We start from the raw sequence: 16,271 nt of genomic DNA, 5'->3' as shown, positions 1-16,271 counted from the left end.
AAATTCCCACCAAGGTTTAAAGTTATGTTATCACAACACCATCATGCACTTTTGCTTTATAAACAAAAAAGCATTTGTAGTGGAAAGTAAAAAAAGTTTCAACCACCACCTCCCCACCACATGCCAATAGAGTCACTTTATACTCGTTTTTAGAATTGTTACACCAATTTTTTCTAGAAGCCATGGCCTTTAAGTCTTTAACCTAGTGAAAGCAATGAATACCTATAATCCTATGTATGGGTATGAGGATTCCCAATTCCTTGGGCATTAACCACATGCCAACTACACCAAAACCCTATGAAACCAAACACCATCTTGAATTTTAAATGTCATTGGCATATAATACTAAAGGCACAAACCTTAACACAATTACCTAAAGATGGGTTGATTTGAGTTATCATATAGTAGATAGAATGGGTCAGAGTCGTCCCCGAGAATCTCTAAAAATTTCAGGGCTTGGGGCAAGTAAAAAAAATGGTCCGCTAAAATATAAACTTAATTGGTAACTCATATATTATTTATGTAGTTGTGATAGCAATAGACAAAATGAAAGTATTGTAGCAAAATGATCTAATTTATATACTTAAACGGATCGTGAACCTATCCTAGCATTATTGAAAGCAAATGTTTCGATCAGCCTTTTGTAATCCATACTCTTTAATATATCATTCTTAATAGAAATAATTATTTAAATGTGCTATGGTAATGTTAAATTATGATTTAAATCGCCACATAAAATAAATTGCATATAACTAAATAAGTAATAAACGATAATAAAACTTTATATATATCAATTTGGATTTATAACAATTTATATGGTAATATAGCCATTTTATGTAAAAAAAAAAAAGTTATTAAAACTATATGTAACCGAACTTATTTCTGACAAGTTTATTTGGTAATACATCCATTTTGTTAAAAAAAAAAAAGGTTATAAAAGTTGTAAGGGTGGAATCAAACTTGAACATTTGAGATACAAGCAAACATGTTTTCCAATTTCACTATACAGCATTATTTATCAAAAGCATATCTATATACATAAATGTATTAATTGTATTTTCTTAAAAAGTTTTAGGCTCAAAGGATGGCTGGGCCTTGGGCCTTAACCCTCCTCACCCCTCCCTTGGGTCGGGGCTGCAACGCGTGAAAGTGATCCCGAACGTATTTAAATGTTTACAACCTCTTAAGTCGCTTTATTCAAAAACATATGGTATTGCTATTCGTATTAAATAAATTGTTAGCGGCAGCACTGAGGGGGGGGGGGGCGATGGTCGGGTATTGTGTATACATATTAGTGTGTTAGTTATGTAGTTTTGTTTAGTATATTGTTAGAAGTTTGGTACTTCATGCGTGCTTTTGTATTTCAGGTAATTGATCTTTAAAAGTGCTAAATTGGAGACCTGTACGAGCATGGAATGATAACTTGAAGTTTTGGGAAGTGTTAGAAGGATTCGGGAAGAGTTTGGATAAGAAACCTGAAGCCGATGTGAAAACTGAACAAGATAGGTTGACAAAAAGCGACCAAGAAGTAAAACGAGCATATCCTGGGCTAGAAAATGAGTTACTGAACCCATAATATATGAATTTTGGGTTTCTCAACGAGAAGAATCCAAAAATGAGGTTATCTTCCATCGCGATGGGATGGGCATATGGCCATCGCGATACGCGATGGGTCTCACAGACGGGAAAAAAAGGGTTTTGACCTATATATTCTATTTTACGAACCCTAATCAGATATAACGACTTCCAGCCATTTTAGGACGACGGGGGGTGATTCCGGGAGCCCCAGATCACCTTCGATCACCTCAGGATTCGTAATTCATCATCCTGAATCAATAGCCGAAGGCTAATCGAAGATCATGAGCAGTTGAATCCTCTTGAGTCATTCCTGGGATGTAAAGTTTGTAATTTTTCAGTATTTTCTTCATGTATTAGAACAACTAATTGTAATTATCTTTTGTTAATCTATGAGTATTGATGTTTAGTATTGCTGTGCATTCAGTCGGTTTAGGTTTTTTTTCGATCAGAACGATTAGTTTGCCGGGTGCTATAATAATTGCTCGTAGGGTTGTGTTGACTAGTTAATTACAAGAAAGCATACAATTGCCCTTAGTTGAGTCACACTGGCAGGGACCATTTGATAACCAGTGCCGTGTGTTAGCGATTATGAATGCCTACGGTTTAGTTTGTTAAACAATCTTTAGTTGAATTAGGATAATTAATCCGTTAGGTTGCATGAGTATACTATTAATTGTTTACTTGAATTTCCCAGGTGTGATTTCTTTGTTTATTGATTGAATCTTTGCTAATTACATAATTAATTTTAAAACTGAATCATTTGTTAGTGTGATCAGCATTTTTGACAAATCTTCATAATTGTTTCTTTATAATTGTTTTGCAAATATAGTTAAATAAACGAACAAACGTATGACATTGACCACATGCTTCTTTGGATTCGATACCTTACTTATCCTGTTTATAGGTAAAATTAGTTTTTGCATGATCGGTATGACATAGTCATCAGGGGGCAAAAAATGGTTGCACTAGATTCGAGCCATTTAGCCCGAGATAAAACTCACATTTTGACCTAAACCGACCCGCACAGTCTTTTTTTTTTCATCTCTATAAACACGCGAATTAATGCAATCCATGGTTCACACGTTTTACGACCAAAATTGAATTAATCAAAATCATGAAATTTGGGTGCAACAATAGTCAAGATCAGTGCTCCAAATGAGGAATTCGGCTCTATTTTGAGAAAAGCACTCATGATATTATAGCTTGCGACTCCTAACTTCAAAGTTCAAACATATTAGACAGTTATGCTCATTTTAGGTTAAGCTTCTCTCTCTCTCTCTCTCTCTCTCTCTCTCTCTCTCCTTTCACCTATCCACACACCTTTAACGTGGGGTTCCATACGATCCTATAACTCCTATACGATCGTATATAGGGCGTGTGGGTAACCAAAGGGTGTACGAATATCATATCCCTTGAAATATGCATAAGGGATTTTGACAGTCACATCATCAAACTCCACAAAACCAGGCTATTATATGCACAGTAAATTTACTACTAAATCATTTAAGATAAACCAAATATCATGAGTACGTGTCTAAAACCTAACATCATAAATATAATGTCAAATATCCTTAACTACATAATTCCAAATTCCTTTTTCTAATTATCTGTTATACCTCGACCGAATGTATCACAGATTTCAGATTGAGCAAGAACAAAATATAAATCGCGACTCGCGAGCAACAATAATCACGCCAAATGTTTTAACAATTTTTGAAGAAATTTTAATACCATAAAGCAGCCTCCCTCACTCCTCATGTTGGCATAACTCCTTGAATCAGCACAGGCCCAAGTGACTTCAACAAGTTGGTGTGGGCTTAAGGGTCTTTTTTTAATGACTAAGTTAGCCTTAATGAGATTACTTGTTAACCAACTTGTGTTAAGTGTTAACATTATGTTTACACTTTACATAATTGAGTCTGGCGTTATGTAGGAGAGTTGTAATCATGGTTTTTGAGTTATATTTCCTTGATAATAATATTAGGAGTTATTCAGTAATTTATTGTGTGTTTAATTTAGTTTGGTGTTCATATCGATTCAGGACTTGACTCGGGTCCATGGGTATCATACTTCTCCGGATGCTATCATTGCCCAAAAAATGATAAGCTGAAAAGGGCTCACCTTTCCTAGTAGGAGGCGCCAAAATAGTGCATTTTCGAGTATAGACCATGAAAATGTCAATCCACGAATAATAATAATAATAATAATAATAATAATAATAATAATAATAATAATAATAATAATAATAACAACTTAGCAAGTAGAATCAGGTTAGTATCAGAACTAATAACAACTAACAAAAGTCACCAACATCATAGTCACTGTCATGGTACAAACCTCAGGCAATATTTTCTCAAAAACATGATCTTAACATTCTGTTAATTGTTTCAAAGGCACATAAATGTAACAACATATCCTTATCACAATTCACACCCATGTATATTTTTACATCTTTAGTCGTATTTTACATGATGCGATTTAAATCTTTAGTCGTACTTATTATTCACAATTTTGCTCCTGCATGTTCATTTCAAATCCATTGTTTTCACGCGAGCCATGTATTCGGATAAGCCCGCTACTTAAAAGAAAAATGTTTCCCAAAATATTTACCCAAGTGTGCATTTAAAATTTGGGCTATGTCACCCAACTAGGGTTCATCATAGTGTCTTTGTGCCCATTATGTAAATACCCAATGTGCGACTAGGGTTCATCATAGTGTCTTTGTGCCCATTATGTATATACCCAAGTTGCACATGTGAGAGTATAATACCAATTTAAGATATTATTATTATTATTGGTTACTTTATCAACAACAATCTTATATAATAAAATCACCTTTACCCAATTAAAATCAGACCTGACCCTACCTAAAACTTGAAAAAAATCCAGTCAAATATCAAACTATACCCAAAACCTGTTCTTGCAAGATCCAATTTTTACTTTTGTTGACCATACCTGGAAGGCTGAAACTAGTTCTTACCTGGTTCCGATTGCTAAAAATACCCAGTTTACGCACCTCAACTCATAAACCACCGCAAGTCCGCAATGAGTTAAAAGACAAGTGGGTCAACCGTCAAAGTCCATTTACATGACAGACGTTACTTTTTAGTGAGCTCACAACACATAGTCTACTAAAATTCATAATTTCATAATTGACTCTAACCACCGGAGCAAAGATGTAATGTACTATTAATTTTACCATAACTCAACTTTTTAATTAAGAACTCATAGAAGCAAACCCAACAAGAAATTAAGATAGATTACACCTGTCAGCACAAATGAGTCAAAAGAGATAAAAATAACTTTCATAAATAAACTACAAAGAGATGAAAACAACTTCAGCTGCTCAAAGACAGCCTGATGATACATTACTTGATGCTCATGCAACCAGACAATTGCATAATTCATCCACCCGGGCCAAGCATACCAAAAGGGAAACAACAGATACAACTCAACAGTTACATGGTGTTTGGTTCGATTCGGTTTACATTTTGGGCTTAATAAACCCATACTCTGAAAAATCAACCCAGACACCTCATTAGTTAGACCACACATGAACCAAACCGAGCCTATTACCTGTGTAAATCTCGTTACGCTCTTCATCGTAAAAGAGTGCAGTAATATCCTCCAAGGCTTCAGAAACCGAGCTTGTAATCCTCCGCCCCTGAGCACGCTGCTTTGAGTTGCACCTGCATCTTCTACTACCACTAGACTTCACAGTCTCACTGCAAATGCAATCATTCACTAATGCACCATCGATCGCCTTCACTTTGGCAAGACATTTTCCCGTTAATATGTTGCTAATATTAATCGAACCCGCTGCTGATGCTACATTAATTCAAAGAATTTAGTAAGACGATCAAACAAAATTCTAAAACTTATTATTTAAAAGGTGAATTGGTAAATTATTACCGTTTCCATCTGTTGCAGAATCCTCTGAATCAGCTTTGCAATAAGAGATGATAAGATCTTGATCACTTGTGATGTAGATATTGTTGGTGTTGCAATCTGGATGCCATAATAAATGATCTTCAAATGATGTCACGAGCTCCCCACGAAAGTTCCAAACCGCCACTGTTCGGTTTCTGAAGGTCAAGAATAACTGGTTCTCATATAGAAATATGAATGCTGATGGTGTCATAAACTCGGTCCTGCTTACTTCTGTTAGTTCAGAATTGCGTACCTACATAAAATACGCTTCTTAGATTTGAAATACCAGACATTGGAGTTGTAACAAGACACTTTTTATGCACAAAAAAAAAAGTTATCTTCAAGAAAAAATAGACTTTTAAATATGATCACAGAAACTATATTACTAAAATTATACCCTATTTTTTTAAATAAAATTATATAGGACCCATGTGACTGTTTTGCGTTAAAGATCGCCTTTTTCTACTTGCTCATTTGACCCATTAACGCATAGCCCGAATAAACACGTTCATAAGTAAACCAATCAAAATTGAGTATCTGGCATATTGCTAAAGAGTGAGAATAAGAAAGATTCTTACATCAAGAATTTGAAGATTCTCATTCTCTTGCTTAACAAGAAGCTTCTCATTAAACTGTTCAATGAAATCGACCTTCTTGTTTCGATGAAGAAGATGATTGAAAGTTTTCAACACCGTTCCATCTTCAATGGAGAGAATCTTGAGAGGGACATGACCGCTAGCTTTGTTAAATATCAACAACATGATACCAGGGCTGTTTTCAACAAAATAAAGAAATTGTCACAAACCATATAAACAGTTATCAAATAATTTCAACGTCAAGATAGGAAGATATTCACCTTATTTTGATCTCTTGGACATTTTTATCTGATATCGAGTATAACATCATGTAGTTTTTCAAATCAAACACCTTGTAGATGCTGACAAAAAAAACAAGAACAAAGATTTAAGCCAACAGAACATATTGAAACATTGTGAAATTTAATTAAGAAATTACCTATCTTGTGCTGAAAATGTAAGTACTTTGCCATTAACATCATCAAACTCCACAAAACCAGGCCATTTCAAAGACTCGGACTCAAACAGAGCAAAACCTGCATCTGGTTTACCTCTTCGTATGTATCTGACACAATTATAATCACAACAAATTTAGTAACAAAACTTGTAAAATCAATAATAACTAATGAGTTTTCACGTACTCAATTCCAGTAGTTCTGCATTTCAAGGAGCTAAAACTGTCTGATGCGTAAACTGAAACCGTAATGAGAGAATCATTGTTTTTATTGTAAAACAAGCTTCTTATAACTTCATCTGGACTGACATTCAGGAAGCATATCCTCTGGCTAGTTTCTGCATTAAAAAATACTATTTCAAATACCAACTTTCATCATTAATTACATTTCAAGAAATATTTTTCTCCCTAATTATACCTCGGCTATATGCAGCACAGATTCCAGATTGTGCAAGTGCAAAAACTATATCACGTGCAGCTACAATCTCAACAATTTTTGACCTTTTCTTAAGAAATGGCAATACAGTAGCACAGTGTCCCTTTGGATCATGTGTATCATACTCTTCCTGATGACCCATCAACAAATATAACTTACAAAGTAAAAAATATATATACCTCAATGAAATCTTTGGCATTAAACCAACCCAAAACTAAGAATATTAGACATAACCAAGAAGTATAAATCTTGTCAATTGCTATGAGCACCTAACACTTACACACGTGTTCACTAAATTAAACAAAGCGAAGTGATATTAATCATGCACACAAACATCAACTGAAACACAACTATAATATATTTTTAAATAAATAAATCCTTTATATAACTAATTCCACTAAACCTAAACAAAGTTAAGTGATGTTCATACATGCAAACATTAACCTAATAAAACTATGATATTTTCCACAAAATAAATAAATAAATAAAAGAGAGCCCCTATTGTTCCTGATGACACGTCAGCAATTATAAGTCACATAGTAAAAAATGTGATCCTCAATTGCAGCAAATAAGAATTAAATTTTCTCAATTGCTATGAACACTTAACACTTACCTACATATTAACTAACTAAACAACTTGAACTGATTTTTATCATACACACAAGCATCAACCTAAACATAATAACTACAATATAATTCTAAATAAATCCTTTATATAACTAATTCCACTAAACCTAAACAAAGTTAAGTGATTTTCTATCATACACACAAACTAAATCCTTTATAAAACTAATTCCACTAAACCTAAACAAAGTTAAGTGTTGTCTATCATGCATACAAACATCAACCTAAATATAACTTTAATAGAATTACACTACAACTGTCTATAGGAAGATTAATAATCAAAAGCAAAAGAATGTTTCTAAATATAAGTTACATAGTAAAAAATGTCCTCAATTGCAGCAAATAAATATTAAATTTTCTCAATTGCTGTGAACACTTAACACTTACATACATATTACCTAAGGGAGAGGATCAAGAGAAAACTCACCTTTAGAGAGAAAATTTAAAAACTCCTAAAGAATTATTTTTAATTAAAAATAAAAAAATATTTTCAAAATTCTGTTTTAGCCATTATTCTTATATTTTCTTATATTTCACTCGAAAAATATAAAAAAATAAAAATAAAATAAAATAAAAACAAAAAAAAACCCGCTGTAATGCACATACGTATTACTGTGCGATATTGTTGCATTACACGTGTATTACTATGTATTTTTGAGTTTAATAGTAATTTTTTGCATATATTCAATATTTGTGTATTGTATATGTGTAGTAGTGTTGTATTATACGGAAAAAAATAATAATAAAATAAAAGTCGATGTGGTGCACATGTGCGTTAATGTTGTATTACACATATGTACTAATGTGTATTCGATGTGTGTATTAGTCTTATATTGCATATATACAATGGTGTGTATCAAATATGTGCAATAGTGTTGTATTCTATGCAATACAAACACTTTTGCATATATGCAATGCACACTATTACACATGCGCACTATACCGACGAGGTTACCGACAAGTTTTTTTTTTTTTGAACCAATAACAACATATAAGAATAATGGAAAAAAAAAAGAAACTTCAAAAAAAAAAATTTTAAGTTAAAAATAGTTTTTTAGAAGTTTTTAAGTTTTCTCTTTAAGAGGAGTTTTCACTAGAACCCACCCCTATTACCTAAACTATACAAATTAAACTCATTTTTAACATAACTATAGATAAATAAACCCTTTATATTACTAAATTCCACTAAACCTAAACAAAGTTAAGTGATTTCTATCATACACACAAACATCAACCTAAACATAACTATAACATAATTCTTAATAAATAATTAAATAAATCCTTTATATAACCAATTCCACTAAACCTAAACAAAGTTAAGTTATTTCTATCATACATGCAAACATCAACCTAAGGGGGTGTTTGGGATTTGCTTATTTTAAGCAACTTATGACTTATTAACTTTTGAAAAAGTTAAAAGGTGTTTGGTATTGTGTGTTATTCTGAGGGGATAAGTTATAAAGTCACAAAGTTGTAACTTATTAACTTAATGAAAAGCTATAAGGAGGTAAAATAAGGAATCCCAAACACCCCCTAAATATAACTTTAATACAATTACACTATAACTCTATAGGCAAATTAACAATCAAAACAATAACTTTAAACACAAACACAAACCTGTAAACATATGTTAATAGCATACATATATTAACTAAACTAAACAAATTAAACTCAGTTTTAACATACACGCAAACATCAACCTAAACAAAACTATTAACAAAATTCTAAATAAAAAATCCTTCATACAACTAAATTCCACTAAACCTAAACGAAGTTAAGTGATTTTTATCATACACACAAACATCAACCTAAACATAACTATAACATATTTTATAAATAAATAAATAAATCCTTTATATAACCAGTTCCACTAAACCTAAACAAAGTTAAGTTATTTCTAATTTTCTATCATACATACAAACATCAACCTAAGGGTGTGTTTGGTATTGTGTGTTATTGTGAGGGGATAAGTTAATAAGTCAAAAAATTGCAACTTCAACTTATCCCAAAAGTTACAAGGAGGTAAAATAAAGAGTCCCAAACACCCCCTAAAATATAACTTTAATACAATTACACTATAACTGTCTATAGGCAAATTAAACTTATTTTTATCAAACAAACACACAAACATTAAGCTAAACATAACTATAAAGCACAATTCTAAATAATAAATAAATCCTTCATACAACTAAATTCAACTAAACCTAAATATAACTCCAATACAATTACACTACAACTATCTATAGGCAAATAAATCAATAACCAAATACAAATACAAATACAAACCTGTAAGCGAATGTTTCTAAACCTCTCTTGAGCATCACACATACTAAACGACCGGTCTCGCTTCGAGCAAATCTCTCGCCGTTGAAGCTTCTTCACAATATTCAAAAACCCATCACCAACTCCGCCACGTGGCCGCTTCTTGGCCACCACTCTCCGCCCACTCGACACCCTCGGACTCGCCGTTATCCTCCGTCCATCCATCACCGTTAACCAACCCAACACAACACAAATCCAAACCTTAGAAACTAACACAAACACACACTACCAGCATATTCAATGCTTAATTACAAGTTTACAGCATAAATTCACCGAATTGACCAAATTCAGCAAACGAAACCCTAAATTTGGAAACGAAACCCTAAGTGTGAAAAAATTAGGGGTTTTTGGGTTGTAACGTGGAATTGATAATGGGGGTTTTGAATTTGAGACCTGAATCTGGTGATATGAGATGTATTGTGTATCTAAAGGTTGTGTTTCTCTCTCTAGAAATGGGGTTAGAGAGAGAAATGATAATGATAATGATAATGATAATAATGGAAGAGAAACGTAAAATGAATAAATAGTGTAAGAAGATATTGTGTTGTATTTTATAATGTATTTGGCGTCCGCTTTCATTTCAAAATTTTCAAATTTACAGTCTCTTATTACTGCCTTTTAAATGATTAATACTTCTTATTTCTTACAATATTTAAAACTCACACACCAATTTTTTTTCCCTATACAAAATTGTTACTTTTAGTAGATTATGATAATGAAATATTTGAGTTAAGTTTTGTGAAATTTTCGGTACGAATTTCGATCTCACCCAGGGTTTTATCCCCCTAAGTTTACGCCGGAGAGTCATCCTTTTAACTCTTTTGGTGGCACAACGACTTACGTTATGGTATCTGGAGGGAACGCCTAAGTTAAACTCTGAAGTCAGCGTGGGCCTAGTTAGGGGTGTGCAAGAAACCAAAAAAACCGATTCGATACCGAAAAATCCAACCTGAAAAAACCGAGCCGAAACAAAAACCGGCGGTTTGGTTTTATGTTTATGTAAAAACCGAACTAGCGGTTCGGTTTTGGTTTTGCATGTAATGAAAACCGAAATAACCAAACCAAATTTCTAGATTTTTATTTTTTATTGTAAGTAATTTATAAGAATTTAATAAATGTGTAAGCCAAATACTTTTAGCCAAATGTATAATAGTCTATTAGTTAACAATTAAAAAAATTATTATTTGTACCTAGATTCATTATTTTCGGCTAACTTTCTTATGGGGCTTAAATTTTCAAGCTCGAATAGCAAAATTGAAAAAACCGAAAAACCAAAACCGAACACTTTCAAAAATCCAAAAACCGAAGTTTTGGTTTCAGCCCAAAACCGCACCACGCACACCCCTAGGCCCAGTTAAGACAGCATAGTCTGCCCAAAGTTGGACAACGGGGCGCTCCAAATTTAGAGTATGCGGTGGTCTAAAAACACACTAAAGTTGTAGTTCTAAAAAAACAAAATAAAACTAAAATCGAAAATTCAAATCAACAAAGAAACTGTCGAGTCCAAGAAACACTTCAAGATAATTACACATGGCTAGGCGTGGGCGTCTAATCGGTTTTGGTATAAAAACTGTAGTACAACTTTCGTTGTTTCTGCATTTTTATGTTACTTTTATACTTAAGTGTTTTTTGTTTTATGTTTATAGGTAATGTATCATAATTCATAATTATTGTTACTAGTATCCATGTCTTTTTTACCTTGAATCCTTAATTACGTTTACATGACAAAAGGGCATTTTCAAAGTCGAGGATCTCAATGGGGAGGAAGGTCTTTCATCGTCCAACCCTTTCAATGTGGAGGGGAGCTTTTGCTAAACGAGAGATTTTACCGAATAACTTTAAATTTAAATGCAAGAGAACCCTAAATACTAGTATGTATGTGTCAGTGTGTGTAACAGTTAAATAATAACTCAATAATCAATATATGACAAAACATCTATAATTTGGACCTAGTTCAAGCTTGTACTTGTTATTAACAAGCCGAATTTATGTCTCTTAAGCTGAATGAGTGAATTTTGTCAAGTTCGGTATGCTTGATCAATCTCATTCGACCTTTGAAGATTGTAGAGGTAAATGTCTGCGAATCTCGGCCAATAAGCATTTTTCATTTTTCATTAGGTTAATTTTTATTTTAAACTTTCAATTTGATTTTCTTTCCCATCCCTCGTGGTGTGGTGGTAGATGCGTTCAAGCCTCACAAGAGGCAAAAAGGGTGGAAATTATTAGCTGTTAAAAAAATTTGACTTTCTTTAAGCATTTATATTTCTGAAACTGTTACATAAATGATAAATATAATAATAAAGTCAAGATACTATATGATCTCATACATCAATTAATCCTGTTTCCTAATAAGTATATATCAACATTATCACTGTACTTGAATATAATTATGAATATTCTTGATGAATCTTTCATGTTGCTGCTTGCAGTGGCTGTGATTCGATTCTCCCAAAGACACGCATCAAGAAATTATCGACAATTGTCACGAACTCGTGTGGCTTTTCCTCATGAGGCAAGTGCCCACATTTCTTTATTACTTCAAGGTGAGATCCCGGGATGGCTTGCGAAAGCCTTACCGCATTCCAAGATGGCACGAGTCGGTCACTATCACCCGTGATGACTAGAACTGTTTCATTTGTTCATAACATTAATCAGCGTCTAAACATAAGTTTAGCCCTTTAGGTGTTTACCTATGTGAGTATGTGTTTACACTATGAATGCATTTATGAAAAAAGGACACCAAAAGGGTGCGGTGCGTCAAGCATACGAACCTGGACATGAGATTTCATGCAATCTTTCTGTTAATGGTGGATTTGATTCGGGCAATGAACCAGCCACCATCTCTGCTGTGAATTCCACAAGAGCTCGATCCCAACCCTTTGCTCGTAATGGCTGCAAACAAATAACAAGCGGGTGAGACATATTACTAAATGCAATTCAAAAGGGCCATGTTTGACTGTTACGGGCCAAGCTAGTTACTTACTGAACTTCAAGTTTTGCGAAAATTACCTTTTTGGGTGAAAAAAAAAAGATGATACTAAAAAGACCGCGGGGGGGGGGGGGGGGGGGGATAGAACTAACAAGCAAACATGCTTACTCTTGTATAAGCCTCAAGAACACTGTCGGTAACTTTGCTTGCATCATACCAAGCATTTTTAATTGCTGATATCCCAAATTTACCTATAATCATCCTTACCTGACAAAAACATAAATCAATACTATTAAAGTTCTATTAAACAATTCTTAGACTCGAAATAATTTAGGGGTGGCATTCACTTTGGGTTGGGGGTTGACGCTAATGAACCCAGACACGAAACATGTCAAAGATATCAACCCTAGCACGCACGCACTTAAACCACGTAACCCGAAGAAGACCAAGGTAACCCGTTTATCTAATTATCTAAACAAGTCAAACGGGTTGACTGGTTGTAACCATGTTGTAAATGGGTTAAACAGGTTGTAAACAGTTAGGTGGGTTGTGAATGAGTTGTATTAAAGTTGTAAACGGTTCGCGTGTTGAACCAATGAGTTGTGTATATGTTCTTCTAACTAACGGGTCATCCATTTAATTATTGTACAACACTAACATGATCCATTTATTAAACGGGTTAGGACTGGTTAACCTGAGCACAACTGCCAACCCAAAATATGACTATAGATCATAAATAAATTGACATATGAATAGTCTCATTACCAGCATAACTGCAACAGAGGACCGAAAGAATGCAGATAAAGCTTTCTTGTACAAAGAATTAACCATATTAACCATCCCTTTAAGCAAACCTATTACTGTCTGAGCTATAATTCTTGAAAATTTTGACACCACACTCAACAGACTGAAAAAAGGATTTTTAATATCATCTGATTCTGACCCGCCTTCTTGACTATCTGCTTTGACTTTTTTAGGTGAAGTCAAAGGAGCTACAATTGCGGGGGCGACAAGAATCATAGCTGCAACACGTTCAGGTGCTTGAAAATATGTTTGAGCCACTACAAGACAACCAGCAGAATGCCTGCATCTCATTTGCATCATAAATGATCATTTTACCCTTTTGATAAGCTTGAACTTAATTAAAGAATCATCACATCACAAGTGAGCCAAGATAGAATCATATATGACAATGAAGAAACTTTGCATACCCGACAAGTATCGCTTTCTCAGCAGCCAAGAAATCAATGAAGTACAAAGTTGCCAGTACAGCAAACGCCATAGAATATGGATTAAGTGGCTTTGTATCCCGGGTACTGCCCGCTGGCGCATGATTAAAAGGATTATCTACCCTTGAAGTCAACCCAAAGGCGGGCCTATCGAATGCTAAAACTTTTGAACCAGAAACATTTGCCAAACGCTTCATAACTGCATTCCAAGAGAACAAAGAGGCTCCAAATCCATGTAATAGGATCAAAGGGTATTTAAGTTTTACCATTTGAGATGAATCAGAAATGGTTTCATCATGTGACAAGCTGTGTGGTTTGGATTCTGGTTCACATATCTTGTGGTGTAACTCTAACCCTTGAAACTCACAAAAGCAACTGTCGGGGTCAGCTAAAACTTTGGGGTCAACTAACTCGTCTTGGTCAATGCCAGCTATTTTTCCTGCTTTCTTTTTCTCGACAGTGGACAATGGTTCTGAAAATAACTAAAATTGCATTCTATTAATCATCCAAATTATGAATATTGTATACACATGTAAAAAGTAAAAACACAATATAAAAGTTTGATCCATGGTTATTATAAGCCCTTGTTTCTTGCGCCTAGGCCCATTTTCCAGGCGAGGCCCAATATATGCATTTCTAGAGTTCTAGTCCCGTAGTCCCTAGGCCCTCAACTCTTGAAGTTGACGACACGTCTATTGGTATAGATGATGGATAAAGAACAATGAACATTTGAGCCTTTACTAGTTATCATTACTTTTTGAAACTTTTGGTTTTCATGTTTTGAACACTTTGATACTTTACTTTGAACATTTTGTTATTCAAGTTTTGGAATTGAATTTGAATGACTCTTTTAAAACTTTTGGTACTAATTAGATTATATAAAATGTTATATAATAGCATCTGTTTATTTAATATGAAGAATAGTATTATTTTTCTAATACATACCAATTTTTTTTTTTTAAAGTGCATTTTGTTTTCTTAGGGCCTCACTTATTTTGGTCAAATTGGCCAAATCTTCGCAGTATTTGAAAATTTATACTTATTCTGAAAAACTACATATAAAATTCCAATCCGAATAATAATCCCTATTAATCGCTTAATCACTGGTTGGTACCCCACCCCAGACTAGCGCCTAGCAACACATTAGGGTTGTTCACGAGTCAAGCCTGAGCTCGAAATTAAACGAGGCAGCTCGGCTAAGCTCGAGCTTGAAGTTAAACGAGCCTAAGATCTATTCCACCAGCCGTGCCATGATCTGAGCCGAACTTATGGTGATCTCACCTCGGTTCAGTTTGTTTCAAATCAAGTTTTTTAGCTAGTTTTATTCGAATAATAAACTATTAACTAACTACTACTTTACGGTAAAAGGAGCACCAGTAAATAGTAATTACCGGAATATTCAGCACCAGAGCCGGTAGATGAAGAGGACGCTAGGGTTTTGACGGATAAACGGCCGTTTGTCGTAAGTTGTAACTGCAACGGCGTCGTTTTGAGTTGAATCGCCGGGAAAGTAATAAGGAACGGGCGGTTGGATAATGCGAGCTGGTTAAATGCTACCGGAATCGTCATGATTATTATTATTATTATTATTATTATTATTATTATTGTCGAGAAGTTGATTAAATTAATTAATCAAACCGGTAATGGAATCAGTAGCCGGAGTTCAGTTCCACGGGAACCAACCACCGGCCTTTTATCTTTTATAAATAAATAAATATCCTCAAATATGTAATCACATTCACAGGCAGCCTTTACATTTATTTTTTTTTTATGCTAAAAATAGTCAAATATATATTTTTTAAGTGCGTTGTAACTTCTCAATACCCGAGTCACCGAGTGCGTCTTTCTGATATGGAATTTCAACCGTCCATATTTATTTTGGTGTTTCAGACCCGACTCGCCCATGAAGGGAACCGAGCAATGTGGAAAACCTCCTTCAATTAGCTATCGAATATGAAATCTCAAAGATCCAAAGTCTTAACCTATCACTCACATGCACCAGAAGACCAATTGGAATAGTAAAGTGTATTGGAAAGGTTTGAAAAGGTTAAATTTACTAAACTTGGAATTAAACATTATATAAATGAAAAATTAGATCACGCCTAGTGGTAATAAGACTTGGGTTTTTCAGTGGAGGCACAAGTTCGATCTTCACTGATGGCACTTTTAGTGTATATTGGCAATGAAAGATTTG

At 33.9% G+C, this 16,271-nt stretch overlaps 2 protein-coding genes across 3 annotated transcripts; both read right to left on the bottom strand.

Moving 5' to 3' along the window:
* Nucleotides 1-4,799: 4,799 nt before the first annotated feature.
* LOC143558875 (uncharacterized) lies at nucleotides 4,800-10,104 on the bottom strand. 2 transcript variants are annotated; one of them, XM_077047626.1, is made up of 8 exons: nucleotides 9,884-10,104; nucleotides 6,956-7,103; nucleotides 6,725-6,875; nucleotides 6,523-6,648; nucleotides 6,365-6,445; nucleotides 6,087-6,279; nucleotides 5,491-5,761; nucleotides 4,800-5,406 (listed from the first exon to the last, which is right to left on the bottom strand). In XM_077047626.1, exons 1-8 carry the CDS (start codon nucleotides 10,082-10,084, stop codon nucleotides 5,117-5,119), a joined length of 1,461 nt encoding a protein of 486 aa, XP_076903741.1. In that variant the 5' UTR covers nucleotides 10,085-10,104; the 3' UTR covers nucleotides 4,800-5,116. The 2 variants fall into 2 exon arrangements, with proteins under 2 accessions (XP_076903741.1, XP_076903742.1); XM_077047627.1 differs by having other exon boundaries at nucleotides 4,800-5,400.
* Nucleotides 10,105-12,267: 2,163 nt separating this feature from the next.
* On the bottom strand, nucleotides 12,268-15,660 carry LOC143558844 (uncharacterized). The gene is made up of 6 exons (XM_077047601.1): nucleotides 15,469-15,660; nucleotides 14,060-14,549; nucleotides 13,614-13,932; nucleotides 13,017-13,115; nucleotides 12,691-12,811; nucleotides 12,268-12,545 (listed from the first exon to the last, which is right to left on the bottom strand). The coding sequence occupies exons 1-6, from the start codon at nucleotides 15,644-15,646 to the stop codon at nucleotides 12,331-12,333; spliced, it is 1,422 nt and encodes a 473-aa protein (XP_076903716.1). The 5' UTR covers nucleotides 15,647-15,660; the 3' UTR covers nucleotides 12,268-12,330.
* Nucleotides 15,661-16,271: the final 611 nt, after the last annotated feature.

The sequence above is a fragment of the Bidens hawaiensis genome, unplaced genomic scaffold (genome assembly GCF_021521415.1).
Source record: "Bidens hawaiensis isolate Kalapana, Puna unplaced genomic scaffold, B.hawaiensis_p1.1 tig00019661_1, whole genome shotgun sequence".
NCBI lineage: Eukaryota > Viridiplantae > Streptophyta > Magnoliopsida > Asterales > Asteraceae > Bidens > Bidens hawaiensis.
The sequence above is the reverse complement of the archived record's forward strand: the minus strand, read 5'-3'. Positions and strand labels throughout refer to the sequence as shown.

What these genes read in the sequence shown, in the direction of transcription:
- LOC143558875 (XM_077047626.1), bottom strand. Translation starts at nt 10,084, where the DNA reads ATGGATGGACGGAGGATAACGGCGAGTCCGAGGGTGTCGAGTGGGCGG. An exon ending in TGCAGAACTACTGGAATTGA is followed by an intron (nt 6,649 to 6,724) that starts GTACGTGAAAAC and finishes TAATTGTGTCAG; the next exon opens with ATACATACGAAGAGGTAAAC. An exon ending in GTCCAAGAGATCAAAATAAG is followed by an intron (nt 6,280 to 6,364) that starts GTGAATATCTTC and finishes TGTTGAAAACAG; the next exon opens with CCCTGGTATCATGTTGTTGA.
- LOC143558844 (XM_077047601.1), bottom strand. Translation starts at nt 15,646, where the DNA reads ATGACGATTCCGGTAGCATTTAACCAGCTCGCATTATCCAACCGCCCG. An exon ending in CCTCTGTTGCAGTTATGCTG is followed by an intron (nt 13,116 to 13,613) that starts GTAATGAGACTA and finishes TGTTTTTGTCAG; the next exon opens with GTAAGGATGATTATAGGTAA. An exon ending in TTCTTGAGGCTTATACAAGA is followed by an intron (nt 12,812 to 13,016) that starts GTAAGCATGTTT and finishes ATTTGTTTGCAG; the next exon opens with CCATTACGAGCAAAGGGTTG.